This window comes from Rhizopus microsporus (assembly GCF_002708625.1).
Source record: "Rhizopus microsporus ATCC 52813 unplaced genomic scaffold scaffold_2, whole genome shotgun sequence".
Classification (NCBI taxonomy): domain Eukaryota; kingdom Fungi; phylum Mucoromycota; class Mucoromycetes; order Mucorales; family Rhizopodaceae; genus Rhizopus; species Rhizopus microsporus.
The window spans coordinates 2,272,430-2,295,060 of record NW_019671917.1 but is presented as its reverse complement, the minus strand read 5'-3'; the positions used below and the strand labels follow the sequence as shown (position 1 = coordinate 2,295,060).

The 22,631-nt window shown below is 37.1% G+C and overlaps 12 protein-coding genes across 12 annotated transcripts; 6 read left to right on the top strand and 6 right to left on the bottom strand.

Moving 5' to 3' along the window:
• Positions 1-343: 343 nt before the first annotated feature.
• Positions 344-1,743, top strand: RHIMIDRAFT_198241 (ribosome assembly protein rrb1; the record flags this gene model as incomplete). The annotated part of the gene is made up of 4 exons (XM_023606267.1): positions 344-532; positions 585-690; positions 745-1,045; positions 1,095-1,743. The coding sequence occupies 4 exons, from the start codon at positions 344-346 to the stop codon at positions 1,741-1,743; spliced, it is 1,245 nt and encodes a 414-aa protein (XP_023470540.1).
• Positions 1,744-1,931: 188 nt separating this feature from the next.
• On the bottom strand, positions 1,932-4,345 carry RHIMIDRAFT_234425 (uncharacterized protein; the record flags this gene model as incomplete). The annotated part of the gene is made up of 8 exons (XM_023608153.1): positions 1,932-1,988; positions 2,042-2,691; positions 2,744-3,092; positions 3,142-3,291; positions 3,341-3,352; positions 3,405-3,756; positions 3,811-4,245; positions 4,296-4,345. The coding sequence occupies 8 exons, from the start codon at positions 4,343-4,345 to the stop codon at positions 1,932-1,934; spliced, it is 2,055 nt and encodes a 684-aa protein (XP_023470539.1).
• Positions 4,346-4,973: 628 nt separating this feature from the next.
• Positions 4,974-6,747, bottom strand: RHIMIDRAFT_267016 (Bromodomain-containing protein; the record flags this gene model as incomplete). Its single annotated transcript, XM_023611958.1, has 4 exons — positions 6,609-6,747; positions 6,462-6,504; positions 5,067-6,414; positions 4,974-5,015 (listed from the first exon to the last, which is right to left on the bottom strand). Coding segments are annotated over exons 1-4 (1,465 nt in total), but the record flags the coding sequence as incomplete, so codon positions are not given.
• An 873-nt stretch (positions 6,748-7,620) lies between these two features.
• RHIMIDRAFT_267011 (uncharacterized protein) lies at positions 7,621-8,795 on the bottom strand. The gene is made up of 6 exons (XM_023611957.1): positions 8,558-8,795; positions 8,491-8,513; positions 8,378-8,436; positions 8,226-8,322; positions 8,019-8,177; positions 7,621-7,972 (listed from the first exon to the last, which is right to left on the bottom strand). Exons 1-6 carry the CDS (start codon positions 8,659-8,661, stop codon positions 7,803-7,805), a joined length of 612 nt encoding a protein of 203 aa, XP_023470537.1. The 5' UTR covers positions 8,662-8,795; the 3' UTR covers positions 7,621-7,802.
• Positions 8,796-8,798: 3 nt separating this feature from the next.
• RHIMIDRAFT_267003 (homeobox-domain-containing protein) lies at positions 8,799-9,689 on the bottom strand. Its single transcript, XM_023611956.1, has one exon. The coding sequence runs from the start codon at positions 9,377-9,379 to the stop codon at positions 8,936-8,938; it is 444 nt and encodes a 147-aa protein (XP_023470536.1). The 5' UTR covers positions 9,380-9,689; the 3' UTR covers positions 8,799-8,935.
• Positions 9,690-12,461: 2,772 nt separating this feature from the next.
• On the top strand, positions 12,462-13,190 carry RHIMIDRAFT_289552 (uncharacterized protein; the record flags this gene model as incomplete). Its single annotated transcript, XM_023613655.1, has 2 exons — positions 12,462-12,768; positions 12,826-13,190. The coding sequence occupies 2 exons, from the start codon at positions 12,462-12,464 to the stop codon at positions 13,107-13,109; spliced, it is 591 nt and encodes a 196-aa protein (XP_023470535.1). The 3' UTR covers positions 13,110-13,190.
• A 514-nt stretch (positions 13,191-13,704) lies between these two features.
• Positions 13,705-14,868, top strand: RHIMIDRAFT_247291 (uncharacterized protein; the record flags this gene model as incomplete). Its single annotated transcript, XM_023610396.1, has 6 exons — positions 13,705-13,737; positions 13,796-13,958; positions 14,025-14,071; positions 14,124-14,283; positions 14,331-14,681; positions 14,732-14,868. The coding sequence occupies 6 exons, from the start codon at positions 13,705-13,707 to the stop codon at positions 14,866-14,868; spliced, it is 891 nt and encodes a 296-aa protein (XP_023470534.1).
• Positions 14,865-15,852, bottom strand: RHIMIDRAFT_286251 (uncharacterized protein; the record flags this gene model as incomplete). Its single annotated transcript, XM_023613365.1, has 5 exons — positions 14,865-15,214; positions 15,271-15,482; positions 15,537-15,633; positions 15,683-15,718; positions 15,768-15,852. 5 exons carry the CDS (start codon positions 15,850-15,852, stop codon positions 14,865-14,867), a joined length of 780 nt encoding a protein of 259 aa, XP_023470533.1.
• Positions 15,853-16,192: 340 nt separating this feature from the next.
• On the top strand, positions 16,193-16,779 carry RHIMIDRAFT_198143 (Sedlin; the record flags this gene model as incomplete). Its single annotated transcript, XM_023606259.1, has 4 exons — positions 16,193-16,297; positions 16,356-16,438; positions 16,490-16,551; positions 16,601-16,779. The coding sequence occupies 4 exons, from the start codon at positions 16,193-16,195 to the stop codon at positions 16,777-16,779; spliced, it is 429 nt and encodes a 142-aa protein (XP_023470532.1).
• Positions 16,780-16,796: 17 nt separating this feature from the next.
• Positions 16,797-18,294, bottom strand: RHIMIDRAFT_197855 (uncharacterized protein; the record flags this gene model as incomplete). Its single annotated transcript, XM_023606236.1, has 3 exons — positions 16,797-17,136; positions 17,179-17,393; positions 17,443-18,294. The coding sequence occupies 3 exons, from the start codon at positions 18,292-18,294 to the stop codon at positions 16,797-16,799; spliced, it is 1,407 nt and encodes a 468-aa protein (XP_023470531.1).
• A 676-nt stretch (positions 18,295-18,970) lies between these two features.
• Positions 18,971-20,961, top strand: RHIMIDRAFT_289549 (uncharacterized protein; the record flags this gene model as incomplete). The annotated part of the gene is made up of 7 exons (XM_023613654.1): positions 18,971-19,774; positions 19,828-20,027; positions 20,076-20,188; positions 20,246-20,486; positions 20,547-20,621; positions 20,674-20,738; positions 20,791-20,961. 7 exons carry the CDS (start codon positions 18,971-18,973, stop codon positions 20,862-20,864), a joined length of 1,572 nt encoding a protein of 523 aa, XP_023470530.1. The 3' UTR covers positions 20,865-20,961.
• Positions 20,940-22,573, top strand: RHIMIDRAFT_289548 (uncharacterized protein). The gene is made up of 5 exons (XM_023613653.1): positions 20,940-21,110; positions 21,165-21,364; positions 21,419-21,667; positions 21,731-21,965; positions 22,023-22,573. The coding sequence occupies exons 1-5, from the start codon at positions 20,972-20,974 to the stop codon at positions 22,553-22,555; spliced, it is 1,356 nt and encodes a 451-aa protein (XP_023470529.1). The 5' UTR covers positions 20,940-20,971; the 3' UTR covers positions 22,556-22,573.
• The last annotated feature ends 58 nt before the right edge of the window (positions 22,574-22,631 follow it).

Genomic DNA, 22,631 nt, shown 5'->3' with positions numbered 1-22,631 from the left:
CACGCCTTGAAACGTCGGAGAAGTGTGTGTGACAACTTTGGACTGCCTTTTCTCTTTTTTTTTGTATTGTCACAGTTTCCCCCTTCCATCAAAAAATAATTTTTCACTTATAAATGTCAAAACGTCAAGCTGATCAACCCGATATAAGAGAACAATCAAAGGTTTCTTCCTTTGAAGGCCGATATGGAAAAGAAGAAAAGAACGAGATGGGAGAGTTTGAGGATAATTGGGAAGACGAAATCGAAGAAGAAGAGGTGATTGAACAACAAGAAGAAGAGCAAGACGGTAAAAGAAAAAATATATACATGTATATATAAAAACTGACATGGCTTTAGGTGAAGGAATGGAGGTAGACGATGAAGAAGAAGTACAACCTGACTTGAAAGTGTATTTACCAGGACAACCTTTAGCAGAAGGTGAGGTCTTGGAAGCAGATCCTTCCGTCTATGTCATGCTTCATAATCTCGAAGTTCATTCTCCTTTCTTGAGTTTTGACATCTTACAAGACAAATTGGGCGATGAAAGAAAAAATGTAAGTAGAAAAATAAAATAAATGGAGAGTACCTAACACTCTATATGTATAGTTCCCTGCTACGGCCTATATAGCTGCAGGTACATCTATCCCCGGCGTCAGAGATAATGAAGTACTAGTGATGAAGATGTCCTCTTTACATAAAACCCAACAGGATGGTATATATATATGCATTTAAGCGAGCCTCAACTTGAGAGACTGACATGTTCTAGATTCCGACGATGAGGATGATCCAGATGCATTAGACGAAGATCCAGTTCTTGAACACCGATCGATACCACATAACGGATGCGTGAATAGAATCAGACTCATGCCTTACGCTCAAGAAAAACATATTGCGTCCACTTGGTCCGAGACGGGCAAGGTGCACATTTATGATTTAACACAAGCAGTAGACAGTTTAGAAGTGCCCGGTACGCCTGCCAAGATGTCTCAAAAGCCATTATGCACTATCAACCAGCACGGACGTGACGAGGGTTATGCTATGGATTGGTCCAGACTTGATGTTGGCCGGTAAGTTTAAAATGAGCTTGTTGTATATATACTCATATTTGCATCCCAGTCTCTTGACAGGTGATAACAGCGGAAAAATATATCAGACATTACTCACGCCCACGGGTGTGCAGACAGATTCAGTTGCATTTAGAGAACACAGATCATCTGTCGAAGATCTCCAATGGTCACCTACAGAAACAACCGTCTTTGCGTCCTGCTCATCTGATCAGACCGTCAAGATTTGGGATACACGTAACAAGAAGCGATCAGCCGTGAATGTGCACGCATCAAGTTCGGACGTGAACGTGATCACCTGGAACACAAAGGCAGCTTACTTATTAGCCAGTGGGCATGATGATGGTATCTTTAGTATCTGGGATCTTCGTACATTCAGATCCAATAGCGGCAAACCCACGCCAGTGGCTACCTTCAAGTGGCATCACGCACCCATCACATCCATCGAATGGCATCCAACAGAAGAATCCGTCTTGGCTGTCTCCGGCGCCGATAATCAGTTGACCCTCTGGGATCTTTCAGTCGAACCAGATACGGAACAAGATGGACAGATGACACATGAGGACGTGCCGCCTCAGCTGTTGTTTGTTCATCAGGGACAAGAAGATATTAAGGAGTTACATTTCCATAGGCAAATACCTGGTTGTGTGATCAGTACGGCAAACACAGGAGTTAACATTTTCAAGACGATCAGTATTTAGAAACATTTTTTTATTGAAATAAATAATCATACAAGCTACTGCAGAAACTTGTGCTATCAGGCGTTCCCCAGAATGAGCTGTTTTCAAAGAGATCCATAGAGTCATGAGATATGAGTGGCATAGTGAACGTGTTGGTCTGTTCAATGGTATTGCTCATACCAGTTAGCATTAAGTGGTTATGAAGAGTATCATAGGATGCAGCTTGACTGGGCACTGTATGTAAAGGAGGTACTGGTGTATTGAGGCTGTAAGATGGAAGCAATGGATACCATTGAAGTATATTTGACTGTTCTATTACGTTTTGGCTGGCGGGATTGAAATTAAATTGTCTGATGGAATACATATCATTCATATTTGCTATTTGTTGTTGTTGCAGTAGAGCTAGATTACTACTATTATTATTACTTGATGTAGGTATATTGTTTTGATTGACTTGTTGTGAAGTGTCATAAAGATTATCTAGCCAACCGAAATCTGAATTTGCCTTTTCTTCTTCCGCTTCTTCTGGCTGTTGTTCTTGGCCATGCAACATCTTTGCGAATGTTGGATCCTGAGTACACAGTTTACTCCTGAGCACGCTTTTTCTAATCATCATTTCGATTGCATCTTCAGAAGACATTGCATGATTCAGCTTATCAATCATGTTCAAACTCTCCAAGAGGTTCATCTTTGCAGGACCCGATATCGCCTTTTCTGGATTACATGCGTTGAAAATATGAATGAGGGTGGCCGTGACGATCGGATAGAATGCATAGCCGCACGATACAAGAATATAATCCTTGTAGGCCATCTTTTTGGAAATCTCTACAATTTTTGTTGCAGCACTTGTGCAGATCGCCAACGATGTCTGGGCTGAAAATTTTATATTCTTGTTGCTGTCCTTGTTGACCCTGATGAACGGCCGATGTAGTAAGATCAGGTTTGTATAGTAGACAAGAGATATTATGCCTAATCGATGTGTGTCAGCATGTCAATAGACGCGTTTATTTATTTTTTTTACCTGAAGTGGGAAAAATACTAGCTTGATCGGACGTTTCTGAAAGAGGAGGGAACGATGCTCTCCAGTTGGATAGTTCATTATCTAGAAAGGCAACAATGGCATCGCTACCATGCTCTGCACAGTATGTTTGCGCCTTTGGGGTATATAGATTCTGTAGAGTTATTCCTAAAATTTTGGATAACTTGATCATATGTACAAATGGTCGGTATAGAGGGATGTCACCTTTATACTGCTGCGCTGTTTTTTCATCAAGTGAAGGAAACCGAGGTAAATGCTGATCTGTCTCTGTCATGACATCCATCACTTCATCATAACTAGCAAACTCTGATGGATATAGTTCATCACAATCCTTTTTTTTATGGTTAATGTGATTAACTATCTCTTTTTTAAACAAATACCTCATCAAGGACACCCAGCGGTTTCCCACTCTCTGCTGAATATAGTCTATCAAGTATATACGCAGACCACCAGCATCTCCGTCTAGTCTCCTTTTCATCATGAGAGATATCAAGCGCCTCACTTGACTTATTCAATTTCAGAAGCAGACACTAGCCATTTATAAGTAACATGGACAACATTAAGAAAATATCCTCTTACCCCTTGAAGCCCCTATAGTAAATGATTAGAGGTTATTCTGGTAGAATAAGTTATCTTGTCTTACACGAGAGCTAATAAGCCAGTGTTTTTCCCACCGATGCTCTTTGAAAGGGACGACCAGTATCAGTATAGCAGCTTGAACTGCAGTTAGATTCCAACGAGCTCTTTTAAAAACGTACTTTGAAAGTCTATCAAAAAGTGAGTTTGACGTCTTTTCGGACAAGTTCCAAGGTTTGCCGTCGTTCAAGGCCTCAGCATCACCAAATACAGTACGCGATCTGATATATCTAACAGTGGTCAGGAAGATAACAATCAGGAGAAGAGCAGAAGGAAAATTGGGACGAATGCCACGATATTCTTGAAGAAAGATGGTCTTGTTGACAACGGGTGTGCTTGGATGAATGTGTGCAAAATAGCTTTAAAGAAAAAAAAAAATGTGAGCACACGTCTTTTTTTTTGTTCGTACTTACACTTTAAGAAGTCGGTCGCTTAAATCTTTATCAATGCCAACCATCTTTTGAACCCATTGATCTATCGTACGAACCTCATCTCGAGAGCGAATAAAGGTCGAATCGATTGCATCGTCAATACTATCTATTTGTTCATCAAGGTTGGCTGATTCTTCTTTTTGTATCTGTAGACTATTTCTGTTCTTTTGTAAACAAAGACCTACAGGTGGAATGATGGCATGAACCAGACTGATGAACAGATCCTTATTAATTGACTTTAATTGTTGCTGTTTTGACACATTAGAAGCCATCATTCTACGAATGATCACATCATTGAGTGTCTCGGCTGATATATCTTTTCGTTCAGGTGACAACTGATTTCTTTTTCGACTGCTGCTTGCCTTTGTCAAGATAGATTCGATCCTTCGTAACTTATTTTCCAGTGATTCTGCATATCTATACAAAGTAAGTCTCAACTTGCTTTGTTGTAGTTTAAGTCACGTTACCCTGAAGGCGGGCCTCTTTTTTTAATTCTAGATAATTCATGAGAAGGCATGTTTTTTTTTTTGAAAAAAAGTAAAAGGCTTACGGTATATTATATGTACATCCTTCTTCAGCCAAAATACAATTCTTACAAGTCTTGTAACCTTCCATAATAACACATTTTGTCTTTTTTATCCTACAAAAGTCACTACAAGTGTGTTAAGCTGCATAGTTTTAATTCTCCCAAACAAATTATGCATACCAAGCCCGTACATTGCGCCTTTTCTGCGAAAGAGTGGATGGATCTGTTTGCTGTGGCGCTATTGTTGTATAAACTCTTTTCTTTAAAGACATTAAAAAATAGGAATAAAACGGGAAAAAAAAGCAGTGACACAGGACGTTTAAATAAATGCCGTCAAGATTTTCTTGGGTGTTTATTGCTGCCACTTTTTTGTCTGGGTCTAATCTCTATTTTTTTTTTTTTGAATGGTGTCTAAGACTAGAAAAGGGATTGTGGAGTATCAACTGTTTAATAAAATCGTTCATTTATTTGACAACAGTTTTTTTTAAAAAAAAAAATGATGCAGCAATGTTTATACATTTATAAGGAAGCTTCTTTATTTATATGCAAGGTTAAAATTATTATTTACATATAAGAACTTAGTCTGAATCCGAGTCATCAGAGCTTGAATCAGAATCATTATTATTATTGTTATTATTATTATCAGAATCACTTGAAGAGCCTATACTTGATATTTAGCAACAACAATAACAACAAAAAATCTACAACATACCTCTATCACTGTGGTGACGCTCTTTTCGAACCGCCTTCTTTCCAGAAGACGCCGTTCCACTATTTACAAATTCGTGTAGTTTCTTTAACGTTTTTATATCCAAAGAGTCAATATCCAACACGATCTCATCTTCACCCTGACTACTCAAGTTTGGCATAGATGACTGAATGATCTGAACGATTGTGTTCAGACTATCGCCTGACAGATTATTGATACTCTCGCTCAGCTGTTTCTTTTGTTCAAATGTAAACATAACCTCATCCTCCTCATCGCTCGAGACCTCTCTGTATTTTGTCATTCTCTTCTTTTTGGGCGTCGTTTCCTTCTTTGTCTTGTCTGAAGGTGTCGAACGCTTTCGGGAGGCTGTGCTCTTTTTAGATGAAGATTTGATCGATTCAATCTGCTGCGATATATTAGCAATGTGTCTTTCTAGTTCAGCTATCTTATCCTCATCACTTGATGCCGCTGGTTGTTGTTGCTTTGTTGAAGATCTTCGTGAAGCTGGCTTTTTTGCAGGAGGTTGTGGTTCTTCTTTGGGACGCTGTGCCCATTTCTCGTTAAAGATGGCTTCAAATTGTTTAGCGATTTGGTAGATGGGCAAATGAGAAGGGTTGTAGAGGTAGCAATTATCAAACATCAGCTTGATATCAGCAGCAAACGCATCAGGAGACTTGTATTCATTTCGATTCAGCTTTTGTTCAATGGTCGACATGTCCATAGGACACTTCACAATGGTGGGATAATCCGGTATGTTGAGTGCCACTGGGTCGACTGGATATAAGAAAGGATAGGATAAATGCTTGTATTTCTGCTTCTTCATCTCCCTCAGTGTCTGCATACAATATTTCATTGCCTTTGAGGTTGCAGGTGCAGTGTAAGGCTCAGGATAGTCTTTGGATGGCATATGAATCTCTCGTTTTGGCCTTGACTCGTAGTATTCATGTACGACTGTTTCTTCATAAGGAGAGTTATTCTGACTGATAGGAGGCGATAATTCCTTTGTATGAGGTGGCATCTGTCTAAGACTCTTTTCAAATGCTGATTCGACATTTTGACAGAGCACAGAGATCATCGCTTCAGGACCGTTGTATTTGAAGCAATTATTGAATATCAATCTCACATCAGCTACAAATTCATCCACAGTCGCATACTCATTTCTACTAAGCTTCTGATCGACAAGTAAAAGATCCATGGGCTTTTTTATAACTGTTGGATAATCAGGGACGTTTAATTTGACATAATCTACTGGATTTAAAAATGGTGCTGCATCTCGATGCTTCTTCAAGTTTCGTATGATGGCTGCACAGTATCGAAGTTGATCTTTTGTCATTGGGCTTCCAATTGAAGTCTACTAAAAAGTTAGTTTACATATATAAAATACTTATGCACACTTGCCTTGGATTGTGAGGGTGGTGAAGGTAAAGTATCTACCATGGAACTATATAGAAAATACACAGTTAATTTCGGAATCCACACGCACGCGCCACATTTTTAATCAATTCGAACTACGCGCGCGCTCTTTTCTAAAGAACCACATTTTACCTGTTGATAGTTTGGTTTTCAGCTGCTGACATAATCGAAAAAGTTGTTTTAAAAAAGCTCCTTTTCTTTTTCAAGTAAAAAAAAGAGAAAAACCGTATAAAATATAAAAAAAAAAGGATAAATAAAGGAAATGAAAAAGAAAGAATAAAAAAAGGAACTTGGAATTTTTTATAAAAAAAAATGCAAGAAAAATTTTATTCGCACTTTTTTCCAAACGGATTTCAAGCGATACGTACGCCCCCTTATTTCACCCTCTTGTCTGAGACTGTTCAAAAAAGAAAAAGGTTTACTCATCCATGTTGTCCCCCTTTGCTTCTATAGATATCAAATGTACAAGATACCCCACATCAACTTTATATTACAATAGGATACAGCAAAAACATTTTATGTGCAAAAGAGACCAGCAATCCACCTTTTAAACAGCAGGAAGAAAGTTTTTATTTTTCGCTCAATTTGAATGCAGTTCATATTCCTCCAAGTTCAGTCATCCAAGACATACTATACAGCATAAAAAAGATGTTTTCTTCTCATCAAGCTCTTTCTGGTTTCTAAATGTCCTCTTTCATTTCTACGCTCATTTGAAACTACATTTTTGTGTTAATTATTAATTTGACGAGTACATTAACTGCTGTGTATAGAAAACGGTGCATGTCCTTGACTCACGTAATCATGTCTACAAGAACTTTATTGACAAACCCCTTTCTTCTATAAGATCCTTGGATGATACATATCATGAGAAACCCTATTAATAATTCCTTGCTTATGAGAAATATCATAGTGCCTTATTTAGAAAGTACTTTACAACACACAGCCAATAGACATAGCCTTATGTAAGGACGATATACCCATGACTCTAATAAAAAAAAATAGACTCTATTACGCCTTTCAACTAAACAGATGGGCATCAATGTACAATTTTAAAATAAGTTGCTCTCAAAATACGATAATAAGCAGATTGTTTATACTATCACCACTTGTTTACCATTTACATGTTTTTGTAGTGATATTAATTTTTAAAACTGCGACTTTTTTATAAATATCATTTTCTCCTACCAAATAAGGTCTTTTTTGATTTCTGCTCTTTCAATATAGCCTTGGCCAATTCATGCACGGGCAGATTGCATGTGGATTTCCAAGCTTGAAAAACATCAATTTCATGCTTGATAGCCATAGCAGTTGCCTAATAAAAAAAAGTTACATGGTACGGCTTATATATTGTATATGTATATATACTTGAATATTAGACCACATTGGGTGTTGTTGATTCGACATCTCTTGTTTTATCTGCTGATATGCATCTTGAATGAAGAGTGCGTCCTTTTTGTAAATAGGATTGACCAAGAGGATATCATTCTCTTTGATTTCTAGCATAAAGTTAATATGAACTTTTTCTTTCTCTATTTCTTTTACCTTCTTTGATATTGTGCTGTTCCAATAGTTTCCTTAGAGAATGGACTGTACAGGTGAGGTGGTTAAGATTGGTTGATAAATTTTGTACTTTCTCAACATGTGTCTCCTTTAGTATTCTCAGTTCTGTCTCCACCTGTATCTTTTCCTTTGCATATTTTTCTATTATAAAACAGTGAGCTACTATTACCAATCAAGAGGAACTGTTACCATCAATGGATGATTCATAATCACTTCTTTCATTCTCTAATAGCCTGCATTGGTGTCTTGTCTGTTGTAGTTCTTTATGAAGTGATTCTACCTGATTCTATTTATATGCAACACTGAATTCAATATGAAACCTAAATGTGTGTTTACTATACCTTCAAAGCTTTAATTTTCTCATCTTTATCTTTTAATAGCTGTTCATAAATGTGTCTGGCTAATTATTATATATAAAGTAAGCCATATGTAACATGGTACATGAATAATTTACATTCAGAAGAGGGTATTTGAGGACTTTATAAGTTAATAATAGGTATAATCCATAAACAATGTATTACCTTGTTGTATCCAATAAATTGAAATTGATTTGTTTTCTCTTTACGACAAAAGGTGTTACTCGCTTCTTGGGTGAAGATGATTTGATAAATCTATCGTTTGGCATTCAAAAGAAAAAGAAAAATGAAAGGGGCGAAAAATGCATAGAAAAGAGAAAGGAATGTCTTTCTTGTGTTGTTTCATTTTATGGATGTGTAAAAAAGCGTAGATGTATTAAAAGAATTTTATTTGTCATACTTTACACACACACATTGCAAAAAGAGAGTAAAGAAGATATTAAAAAGAAATAGCAAACCAGGCTTCCTTCTTTTGTCATTTTTTTCTTTTGAATAAATACAGATTATAAAAGGTATATCGTAATATTGTTGTTGTTGTTGTTTTTACACTGATTTCAATTTAGTCTCGTTTCGAAGTTTAATCAACCTTTGGCGTTCTTTTGTTCGCATAGCTTGTCTACGATTTTGAAACCAGATCTGTACAGTTCTAGGATTCATACCCAATTGGCGACCGAGCTCAGCTCTCATTTGGGTCGAAGGGAAGAAGGTACGATCGAATACTCTATTTAATACTTCCAATTGTTCTGAATTAGCTCTTCTTCGCTTTGCCTTGATAGGTCCACTCTCTTTTGACTGTTCCCAGTAATCTTGTTGAGGAAATGAGTAACTTGAATATGTGGATGATACACTGGCTGGTGATGCTGTGAGTGACGGTGATAAACTCGGACTTCTTTCTGGTTCATGGTCATCATTTAATAAAAAACTAATGTCCAGCATGGGTGGTCTTTTATAATTTTGTTGAGCCAACATATTACTCAAAGATGTCATCAAGAAAGAAAGAGAGAAAAAAAGAAGAATGGAAAAAAAAGAGAGGGAGAGAAATTAATATAATTTTATTTCTTTCCCGCTCGAGCCAACTCGTTGTCAAATAAAGCAAGTTTCTATGAATTAGTGACAAGATTCAGCCTCAACATGACACAAAATACGGGTCTCTTTTTTTCAGTGTCTATCTTTCATCTCTCCGGACACCCCTCCGCTACCCTACTGTATTACACTCAAGAAATTCAACTCACGCCACATTTGCTTATCCAACCAAAAAACATTCTTGATTCTCTTTACACGTTTCTTCTAAATTCTTTTTTCCTTGTATTCTATTTTCTATTCCCCGCGCAACCCAACGCAGTATACAGGCCAAGAAGAAAGGGAGATCTGTCATCATCACACTTTTTTCCCTTTTTTTTTTCCCTCTGTTTTGAACGTGGTGAAAAAGTGTATTATGTAATCAACGAGATTTTAATTAATTTTAAAATTCTCCTTATGAATTTATACACGCTAAATAATTCTACCGACAGATACAACCCAGGGGAAACAAGGAAATAAGGTTCATATTGACATGTTTATGGAAAATTGATCTCTTTTTGGGCAATGGACACCCATAAATTCTTAATTTAAGACGGTTTGCCCCCGATTGAATTTCCTTTTTTATCCAACTCGGCCATCTATTTCCGTGGTACCTGCAGCCTTATTTTATTATGCAAACTTTAATTTTATTTCCCTATAGTGTATTATATGATTTCATTTAATGTCAACGGATTGATCCGCGGGACATTTACAATGGAATCAAGGATTGGCATGAGTGTAAAGTAGTTGACGAGATGGGATCTTGTACGACAAGTAAAATTAATTAATACACTTTTCATGGAGACAGACTGGTTTGATAGTAACTATAAAAAGTAAAAAAGTAGGACACAAAATGGTTACCATTTATCTTTATTATTGATGACAACCTCTTTTTTTTCTTTCTTTCTTTCTCTCTCTTTTATATTAATTGAACACAAATGCTGACTAGTCTATCTTTTTTAATATAATTATTATAGTTTATCGTTAGATCCGTTGCTAAGAAACAATTTAAAAAAAAACGAGTCAGGGTACATTAATTAATTTTATTAATTCACAACTAAGGGAACCAAATTCTGGTTGCCTTGTGCAATCTTTCAAACGCTTTTTTTTTCTCTTTTCATTGTAAAACCTTCAAAGATGGCTATCTATAGGACCATCTGTGTTACTGTGACCATTTTTAGTCCTCCTTCCTGATTTAAAAGAGATGGGTTTAGTTTGTTTAGATATACAAGGAGGGACAACTATTTTTTTCCCCTTCTAGATCAACCTTGATTTCCTTTTATCTTTGCGCGGTTATGCCCGATTGGTCTCTTTCTTTTAAATTGAAACATTGGGTTACCAAAAAATCACACACATCATTCACCGTGCGCCTATGTATGCGTAACCTTAAATGAATATCTGTAATGTGTTTTGTATTTATAGTTTAAAGTTGGGCATACATACAATAGTAAAACAGAATGAAATCGTGCCTTAATGGGTATCTGTGTAATAGAGCTACACGTTGTGGCCGTGTAACTAGAGGACGGGGAGCAGGTACTCCCCACGTTTTGATATATCACACAAATTAGATAATCCTTCTCATTACATTACTTTCACCGTCCTATTGGATACTTCCTTTAGGATGATAGGATATTTTTTTTTAAAAAAAAAAAAACGACTGCTCTTTTCAAACTAACCTTACAAGCATCTCCCCTTTTTTGGACGTTCGATATGAGAGAAATAGCGACATATGCATGTTATGTAAGCAACTACTATTTTTTTTTATGGAGAGGGACAATTTAAAGGTACGCTGCGGAAAAAGTTAAAACTAAAAAACTGACCTAATTAGACTTTATTTCATGACAAAATTCGTATAGAACGGGCTTATTATTTCTTTGTTGTTATATAAAAAGTTTATTTGGGAGCAGCTTGAAATGCTGAGCGTGTCGACGAAGGCCCAAACCAAGAGGGCGGCTCTCTCTCGTGACAAAAAACATATGGTCCGGTTAACGCAATCGAGGCATTGTGTGGGAACTGTCTTATGAAACTCAACCTGTTATCTCGAGAGCAAAAAAAGAAAAAATAATAAGTCAGTCTTTATACAGCGCGCGCAATAATGAAGTTCTCGTTTCGGTCTAATATTTATGTGAGGATCGTCAATTTTTTCCCTTTTGGGATGACAACTTTATTCAAAATGTTATATTCGACAGTATTTCCAAGAACTGAAAGCCTGTAAAGAACATGAGAGTCGATTTTAAGTGATATAAATGTCAGGACTATGTCTCGATAAGAGAACAACACTAGACCATAAAATACGCCGGAAAATGTGTAGCATCACATGATTTGGCTGCTTTTTTAATGCTCTTTCCGACTCGAACATCGCGCTCGCGCGACAAGCACTTGGTTCCTGAAAGTACATGAGATTTCTTTCCTGGTGAACACTACATGCACCAGAATATAAGCTAATACTGCGGGTGCTTCTTCTAGGCGCTACATATGACATCATTTTACAACTTCACACTACCAAAGTCTCTGCTTAGCTTAAAGCTTCCCAGTTCCCTCTCTCTGATATGTAATACGAATTTATCGTAATTACACGTGATTGATCTTGGTTCATTTGTTGTTAGACTGACAACATAAAGCTAGAATAAATAAAGAAATAACATTTCTTTTTATTTCTTCTTCCTGAAAAGAAACAAACTAATATGACAACTTTATAGAAGTCATGTTTAGTTTGACACTGCAGATTGAAAAGCTTTGTTGGGCGACATCATAGGTAGCAGGTAAAAGTAGCGCTCCTAGGATTAGTCTAACTTTTGGTGTATTTTCTGGTGCATGTAGTGTTTCCTTATTTTCTTTCTTTTCGAATATAAACGTTTTCCTTTTCTCATCGCATTGAGCCTTTCTTTCTTTAATCATTGTATAAACATTTTGACATAATTTGGTATGTAATATTTCTTTTGATTCGAGTGCGTCTGCTAACATTATTGTTCATTAGAACAATGGAAAACAATACTTCTAGAATAACCATATGCTCCTCCTGTGTTGCGACATTATCAACAGATTCGCGCTATCGCACCTGTCGAGCGCGCAGAGAGAGAGAGTTGCAGCATCACGACGCAGACGTCGAGCTGAACAAGAAGAACAGGAAGGCAGCCCAGTAAGACGTAGAGGAAGGCCTAGAGTAGAGCCTTCTCAAAACATTTCTGCTGCTTATATCTTGCAGCTTTCTCACATTCGTCCTTTGGATCTTGAATGTATGGACAAGGAATGTCCCTACTGTCACGCCCTTCACTGGATCGATAACAGGAAAGAGACATCTTCGATGAGAAATTCTAGTACGCGACGTAAAAACAAAAACAGAGCGATAAGATCAACATAGTCTATCAAAAGAGTTAAATCTGGCTATAAGTGTCATATGATTGTTAGAGAGAGAAAAGCTAATCATGAAAACGCAAACGAATTCGGCGCAAGTGAAGTTGGAATTAAATATAATGGAACAAAGTACATCGTCGAAGGAGGTGTAAAGTTGCCAAAAGCATTAAAAGATATGCTAGATAATCTCATATTAAACAATAACGGTAGCTGTGAAGTCCTCATTACATTTGAGCTACAGCATTCAGGCTTGAACGTGACGCTGATGATAGCAGACAGACCAGAAAGTACATTACAAGAATAAGTAGATTAAAACAGATGAGTTTTCCAAGTGACATACTTCGCTTCGGTAAGCAAGTGCTTCCTTTACTGGTTTTAATTTGGCGGTTTAAGCAACAGCGACTGGCTGTAGTTGTACTTATTAGATACCGCTACTATCGTTACACCAGCAACTTCAAGTTTCACTGAATATATGTCTGGCAAGAGGAGAAAAACAAGCCATTAAGCGATGCAAAATAAACGCGAATCTGGCCATGCTTGTTATGTGTGTGAATTATTTAATTAATTACTTAACTTATTTTATCACCTTCTGCTATTATTAACACTAAGAAACAGGCATCAATAAAGATGGGCATTATATTCCGGTGTCTTTATCTCAGTTAGTATTGTTAATGTTATCGGTTGCAATATGTTATTATGCAGTTACAATATTATGTTATACAATTAGGTGTGTTCATTTATTGGTTGTCCCGTTATTATGTAATATATGTGATTTACCTATTTTTTATGACTCACTTCAATCATATTAACATCAGGCTCCTCGGCTAACTGCGACTCCAGATGAATATTTTTTATGTGGAATGAAGGGATTTCATGTACTAGTTTGCTTCGTTTCGCTTATGACCAAGGATGTCTCCTCTTCCATTTTTGTGGTAAAAAATCATGCCAGAGTCTATTGTCAAGTCTTGACTCTGACCAACTTAATTGCAGAAAGTGACCAAATCGGCTTCAAAAATCAGACCAATTGAGTTTGAACATTTGGCCAATCTTTTCGGCAAAGTGACCAACTGGAAGTGGAAACACTGTAAACTCGGTTTCAAATGTTTTGATTTCCGCGCACTCGAAGTCTGTGACTGTCTTTCAAACAAGCTGCGTGAGTGATCGCGACGCGTCATATACTCTGTGTATCTTTTTTTGTAAATGAATTCATTTGTCCCAGTACCCAATTACGATCCTGCTCAGCTCAAGGGCTCAACCATCATTTTGGTACTCTCAAACATAAAAAATAAAAACAAAATATTAAACACCATCTATATAGCCCATGGTCTCCATCGGCAATGTACCTCAACTTACAGCTGACTTGCTCATTCACACATTTCATTTTGAACGAGTGGGTTTTATTGACACAGATACTGTTATTCCAGTATCAAGTCAACGTGAAGACAATAATCAAATAGGATCAACAACACCTATTGAAGGTAAAGATATACATTAAGAGAAAAAAAAATCTCACTGTTGTCTTTAGTGTTTCAATCAAAGGATCGTCAATGGACATGCATACAGCAGCGATCACCTACGATAAAAGAAAAGAGAAAATCCTATGTGGATCACATCACTGCGTTTGCTTCTCAGTTTGATCAAGTGATCGTGCTGACGAGTATGGACGCCTCACGTCGACTGGACTCTCAGATCAACAGTGTCCCTTTCCGAGTATTGGGCAGTGGAGACTATGTGAACCGATCAAAGGCTTTGGGTATACCTGTACTTGAAGAAAGTAGTGAAAGGATCCATCTGCCTGGGTCTGGCCTGAGTCGTCATGTGTATAAACAGTTAGAAGACAAAGCGACAGTGCTCATCATGTTTGCACTCGAAGGAGGTATAATATATATATGTTGTCTCTATTTAATACTAAAACAAAACATGTAGATAATGTTCAAGACAGCATCGACTTTGGAAACTACATTCATCGTGTGTTGGAGCTCGAACAAATCACACAGTTTACTCCTCCTAAAAGTTGGGAGTTTTTATTTGGAACTCCATTTAATGCAGACTTGTATCATTAAAATGTTTCATCATCATCGTATTCCTCTTCTACCAGTCCATCCTCTGGAGGCACTTCAAATCCCTCTTCAGTCCTATAAAGAATAGTTTGTATCTCTCGAATACAGTTCAGTTCCTCTGACACATGCTGATATTGCTCAGCCATTTCCAGTTGTTCCTGAACGAGTATCTCAATCTCTCGCAATTTGCCGAAATAAAAATCTCGTTCCTTTTCAAGTCCGTCCACGGTCACCTTGAGTTCAGTGATTTGTCGACTCATATCTTGGACGACGCCCGTATCTGATGACCCTGTGGCTCTTGATCGTCCAGAGGATGGAACGACAGCGTTTGAGCGTGCTGTGGTTCTGACTAATATCTTTTGGGCTCAGCCTTCTCTTCCCTATTTTTTTTTTTTTCTATTTTACCTGGGGCTGCACTTGGTTTGGTACGTACCGTACGACTAGCAGGTGATGATGTTGTCACCGTCTTGACGCTTCCACCTTTTCGACGTCCCAAAGCATCATAGTCACCTCCTGGGAAGTTTTGATCCCAAAAACGCTTCATCCACTGCATGAACTCGAGGTTATCTTGAAATTTACACTTTAATAATTTGTCGACGGGAATGATTTTATCAATCCTAGAGAAATAATGTAAGTAGCTCCCTCTTTTCTTTTTATGTTTCTCTACTTGCTTGTGTTTATCAAATGTGTGTTGAAGTATTTTATAGTTGGACACATATTCATATTCGTGTTTGGTTTCAAACTTTACTTTTCCCATGTGAACATCACCTATAGCAATGTCAATATGAGCATTCATATACAAAACTACTCTTTATACCGAAAATAGAGTCCATAATTTGACAGTAAGCAGCGCCTAATATAATATTAGCACCGAACAACAGTATCACTCACTGTTACATTACCTGTTCCTGCTTGTTCTACTTTGGTATAATTTACTTGTAACAAGTCGTTCAACCAAGCTAGTAATTCCGTTCGTGATTCACCCATCTGATGAAAAGAATAAAAGAATAAAAAAAAAAGGAGGAAAGGGCAATGTTGTTTTCTGAATCTGAACTATAATACAGGTTGTTACACTTGCAGGCGGTATCTGAACTTTACAAGATGTTGAAGTAAATAAACATAAAAGTGGAAAGGAGAGAGAGAGAGAGAGAAAGGCTCCCTTAGAAGAATATCTCTGTAGTAAACTTTGATTTCTCTCTCTCTCTCTTTGTTTATGGCAAATCTCATCTATGATCAAACACTGGCTGTCTTTTTGATTCCTGCGAGCAAATTTGATAAAAGCGCCCCCTTTTTCTTTCTTTCTCTCTTTTCTCTCTCTTTTTAAGCAATGTCTAATTATTACTTTGTTATTGTGGGTGCAACTGATAACCCTATCTATGAGTCTGAAATAATTCCGTCATCTCGCTCTTCTGCTTTTATTGATTCTTCAAGAGTAACGTATGTTGTTATAATTAAACAAGTTTCTAAAAAGTAAAAAATAACAGCAAAAGGAAGATCATAAACATTTGAATCAGTTCATTATACACGCTGCACTTGATGTCGTAGAAGAATATCAGTGGAATGTTCAAGCCATGTAATCATTATATAATCAACACGACACATCTTTTTCTCATATATACATTAGGTACTTAAAGTCGATTGATCGATTCAACGAATACTATGTATCTTGCTTTGTCACAGCAGGCAGTAAGAAATGCATAAAGTGCACGCGATTCATATCTAATCAACCTTATAGATGTAAAGTTTATGTTACTACATGATCAAAAATCAGAAGATAGTATAAAGTCATTTTTCACTGAAATCTATGAATTGTACATAAAGATACTGATGAACCCATTTTATGAAAAGAACGCGCCCATCGCAAACCCTTCATTTGATAACAGAGTCAAATTGGCAGCAAGAAGATTTCTTTAAGTTTATTTACAATAAAATCATTCGTTACTAGTCCACACACGAAGTCTCTCATCAAAGTATTTCTCCAATCGATTCGCACAGCGTGCATAATTTGTGGATTCTGCATTGTACGTCCTACAGTTATCAAAGATCTTTTGTACATCTCGAATAAATTCATCCATAGTTTGATAAGTATCATTCTCTACGTTCTGTTCTAATGTTGTCAAATCCATCGGTTCCTTGATCACATCATAATAGTCTGTCACTTCATCTGCATTCACAGGATCATGGAATGGCCATGAGTGTGGGTGTGCTCTCAGTTCGTTCACTAGATGGCGCATTTGATTGTAGTGTGGAGGATGTCGAGGTCGATTTGATCTACAGGAATTAATACATGTTATTCTATTTCGTTATACTTACAATGCGTCCATTTCAGGTGTCCAACCTGACTCTTTGACTCCAGGTACTAAATAGGGATCAATACATCTCTTTCCTTCTTCATTCATTGGCATTTGAATGCCTGGGTATACAATATGTGAAGTTGAATGCTCCTTCATTTTTTCATAAACTGCTTGTTTCTGAATAGCCAAGATTTCTTGTATCTTTAAATATTTTACTTTTGGAACCGTTGTGCACTAGAAAGAAAGTGAGTTTATTATTAATCATCAACAGGTCTGGTCTCACCTGCATAATCGTTCCTCCTTCGTAATCCTTGATATACCCCACCCATTTCCTCTTGTCCAGCGTGATCTCTGTCGTAAAGCCTTGTTTCTTAAAATATCCAGTGGCGTAATTATCTGCATAGGTCAAATAATGTTTTATCTTTGAATGACCCGATATATAGTCTTTTAAATGATTCATAAGGAATGAACCATACCCCTTCACTTGTTCTGTTGACGCAATCGCACAAAACACAATTTCTGCAAATTCCTGCTCTTCAAAGGGTCTGTAGCAAATACCACCAATCACTTTCATCGGCTTTCGGATCAATGCAATGCTTTTATGATTACGATCATAAACGAGACGTGCGATATATTCTTTAGGCATCTTTGGTAACTGCTTTTGGAAAATGTTCTTTAATCCCGTTAACAAGATCATGCTCTCTCGACTGCCATCATTTTCAACAATACGCACTTCAACCAGACCCAACCGCTCCTCCATCATGGCGGGTGTCTCCTTTCGATCAACAGAGTCTGTCAGTGTGCTGTCTTTGGTAAAGTCATCTTCCTGTTTGATTCTAGTATAATCTTCTTCTTCTTCTTCTTCGTCATCATCGTCATCCTCTTCTTCATCATCATCCAAATCAGCCTTGAATCTTTTCGACCCTTCTTCATCCTCTTCGTCTTCCTCGTCATCACTTTTTCTTCGTTTAAAGAAAGATCGATCTTCAATAGAAGATGGTGACGATGCTTCTGATAAGAAATCGACTCCATTTTCATCCTCCTCTACATCCTTTTCTGTCGTTTCGGCATTATAGTGTATTTGTCTAGAAGAACGGGTATAAAATAAAAAATATATTGATGTATACTTTTCCATACACTGTGTGTCTATATTATATTCTTACTTTCTTAGAGATTCAATATCTTGATCGCTGTAATCAAAGTCGTCTAGTTTTCCTTTTTCCTAAGTAGACAATGTTTTGGAATGGTTGACATGGTGATAATAGATCTTTGTTACCTCTAATAATTCCTCAATTCTCAATGCTACTTTGAATCGTCTCGTCAGATCTCTTTTATTATCCACATGCTGTTTCACTAAATGTCCACACGCACACGTCAATGATAGAGCCGGTCTCCAGCCTTGACATGAACAAGCATCACAAGGCAAATGTCTGGCGATCTTGACTAGTTTTTCGTGTTCTGTTATTGAATTGAGTTGAGGAAATAATTCATTTTCTGTAATCTTGTTTGACATTGTGCTTTCCCCTTTAAGGCAAAGAAAAAAAAGGGTAAAAAGAAAGCGGCTTCAAAATTTTGTGCGCTAGTTAAAAATTGACTGCATTGCGTCACTTTGCTCTCAGGGACAACTTGTAACATCTGACATACACTATCCCATTTTTGAAGTATTCTTTCTCTCTCTTTTGGTGTGTGTATTTGGGGAAGCATAAATTGAGGATTTCATGCAAAGAAGGGGAGGGAGACTACAAACCAAAATAGTCTAAAGTAGTCACATTTCCCTTTTTTTTTCTTTCTTCTCTTTTCTTTTCGAAACAATGAGCATACAAGACAAAAAGAAGAAAGACAAGAGCAAAAAGAAGGACAAGAAACATAAAAAGGACAAGAAAAAGGAGCAAAAGCATAAAACGAGCAAAGCTGTTGTTAAAGAATCTAATAAAAATGTTGAAATAAAAGAATCTAAATCGGACATGACTACTGATCAAGTACCTACAAAAGACATTTTTGTCAATAAAACTAAAGAAAAGACAATCAAGCAATACCAATCAGCCTCTGATTCAGACGACACAGATCAAGAACAATCGACACAGCGTCGATCAGTCCCGAAAACAAATCAAAAGCAATACCAATCAGCCTCTGATTCAGACGACACAGATCAAGGCCAACAACATCTATCCATCATTGAAAGAAAGAGAAAGAGAAGCAGCTCCAATTATCGAACAAGAGAAATCATTGAAGATTCAGACGAAAGTGACTTTAGTAGCGACGACAGTGAGCCAAACGTAGACCAATTTGCTCTAGGAAATCAAAAGAAACGAAAATTAAAGAGCAATCGTATATGTAGCCGCCGAACACTAGAATACAACAAAGACGCCAGCGCGGCAGACAATTACAAGGGCAAGGCATCGTCTGCGTTTGTGCCCACGGTCCATCAGAACTTTTTCATTTCTGATTCTGATTCAGATACGGACTCAAACGATGACTATGGTTCCGATAGTTTCCCCGAGTGGCAGAGAAGCTTTAAGAACAAACCGGCAAATGCAAGTCATTGGCCAAAGACACGTCGGTTTGGTTATTCGGATAACTTGAAATTGGAGAAACGTATCAAGAAGATTTGTAGGGTAAGTTCCTTTGTTGAATATATGCTCTGGGATAAAGACCTACTTTTATTTAGCGTGAAAACATAAGCTTTCAACAAGTACAAGAGATCTTTGCTTCAGATCGTCCATCAGCACACCTCAAGTTCTTTCAAAAGATCGCACGGCCTTTTCCTAATATATCTTTGAAATCACTCGCTATGCACTGTCGAGATGCCTATCATCCTAAACGAGACAATACGCCATGGACAGACGAAGAAGTGAAAAAGCTGAACGAGTAAGAGCGAAATAGTGAATGTATCCAATACTCATTTATTATTATTAGGCTCGTAAAAGTCTATGGAGCTAATCCAAAGAAATTGTCTGAATATCTGAATAGAACGCCATTGGATATTTCCAGATACATGAATAGAAACAGGGCAAATGATATATCTAAAGGTAACCATGATTTTTTTATTTGGATTTTGATACTTATACCTTCCCCCCTTTCTCTAGTCTCTCGTGGCCGTTGGACAAAAGAAGATGACGAGCTATTAGCAAAAGCTGTAGCAAAACAGCTTGCTACGGGTGATGGGAAACTAAGAGCACTCGACATCGAACCATTATTTAATTCGAAAAAGACAAAGGAACAAATTCATAACCGATATAAGCGTATTAGACATCGTATCAAACCTGATGGTACACTCATGGAAGATAGGAAGGCAACCGTCATTGAGGAACTAGAATATCTCGAAAAGTAAGAAAAGAAACGGAAAAAAGGGAAAATAGAGAGACTGATTTTTTTTTTTTTCAATAGATTGAAAGAACAGGTGGTGAATAATAAATTACAAGAAGAATCACAGCTAAATCTGCTCAAGGATAGTGGTTTTGTGTAAGTTCATATCGAATTGCTCAATATACATATGCTCACACACATTGAATAGCACAGCGCAATTTTACTACAAACGTCGTGCAAGGATACCAGGCTTTGAAAAGATGAAAGTTTTGGGTAAGTAGAAAATACATGTGAATAGGTTACAGCTGATAACTTATTTTATTAGATATTTTAAATATCCTCATTGACCAGCAAAAACGGATAGTAGAATCAAGAAGAGAAGAAGGTCTATTGGAATAAACTTGTTACACGAGATCGAATCCCACATTATCCCTTTTATACATTTTAAAAGTAAGCCACTGAGCTCTTCTTCTTTTTCTTTTTTCTTTTTCTTTTTTTGTTTAATAATGTATAAAGCAAGCTTATTAGCCATTGCTTCTCTCGTTTTATCTGTCACTGCGCAGACACCCGTAACAAACATCATTCAAGGATGTGTGACCAATTATGATGCAACTATTGATTATTTCCCTGAAAAAATCAATGCTGGTAATATTCAAACATATACAATAAAAAATAAAGATGCTGATTATATAATCTCAGCTGATGACAAGGCCAACATTTTCAGTATTGAATATTACAAGAATTATAAAGTAATCCAAAATCATCATAATAAGCAATCCTATGTCCTGGTTCAATGTGGCACACCCACGCCCTCAAATATTACCAATAATACAGAGGTATATCAAGTACCTATCACAAAGGCCGGCGTCATGGAAACATCCATTGTGCCTTATCTTGAAGTAAAGGAGAAAAAAAGAATGAAAACTGTAACATATATCTAATTTGTTCCTTAGATGATTGGTGCTGCTGAATCCATTTCACTTATTGCTGATGGTAACTTAATCTCTTCTCCTTGTTTCCAGAAATACCTAAGTTCTGGCAATGTTACTATCCTTGAAAGTACAAATCAAACCTTACAGAAACAACAAATTGATGCTGTTCAGGTTCAATTCGGCTCTAACCCTTATGCCTATGCTTCTACACCTATTGATCCTAATTCTACGGTTGCTGCAAGTGAAGCTTTTGAACCCGATGTCTTGGGCGTAAGTTTCCCCTTTTTTCTTTTTCTTTTCTTATCTTTTCTTATCTTTTTTTTTTTTCTTTAGCGTTCTTCTTGGATCTCATATTATGCTGCCTTTTACAATCTTGAAGGAGTTGCCAATGGTATTAGACAAAACATAACCGACAATTACAACCGTCTCAAGGCCGCTGCTGCCAATTATCCAAAGAAACCAGTTGTCGCATGGGCTACTTACGAAGCAGCCAGTAAATACAACAACAATACTGCTAGTTATACGCTCAAGAACGATTCATACAAGGTTCAATTGACTCGTGACGCAGGTACATACAATACAATACATATATATAAAAAAAAGGCTAAATAATGAACCTTATTAGGTGGTGTCATGCTTAACCCCAACGCCGCTACCTATTCCTCTGCCTCTGATTTACTCGCTGCCATTAGTTCTGCTGATATCTTAATTGACGAGACCTATATTGGCTCCAATCTAACCGACTTTTTAAAGAACTATGGTATCCCCGAATCGGATTCGAACAAGTACAACTTTTTGAAGCGCAAGTCGGTCTATCGTGAGGACGGTATCTTGACAGCTGCAGGTGGCTACGATTGGTTCGAAGCTCCCTTTGCCATGGCCGATGCATTGTTGGAAGATATGATCAATGTTGTCAATCCTGTCGCGCCTTCCTCGGATTATAAGCGTCACTGGCTCCGTAACATTGCATTGAACGAACCCATTAAATATGTTACAAGCGCCAATTGTACATGGTCTGAGAATGCACCCAGACCGAACCTCGCAACCGAGTTCAACGGTGGTAACTTTAGCTTATCCTCTGAATCTGGAGCGTCTTCTATTGGTATTAACATCATCTCTCTCTTTGGTATTTCTCTCTTCTCCTTGTACTTTTTGTAATAATAAATAATATTGCTCTTATTATTTTTTTTCTTTTCTCGGAAACATTTTGGCTGTGTGACAATATCTCTTTCTT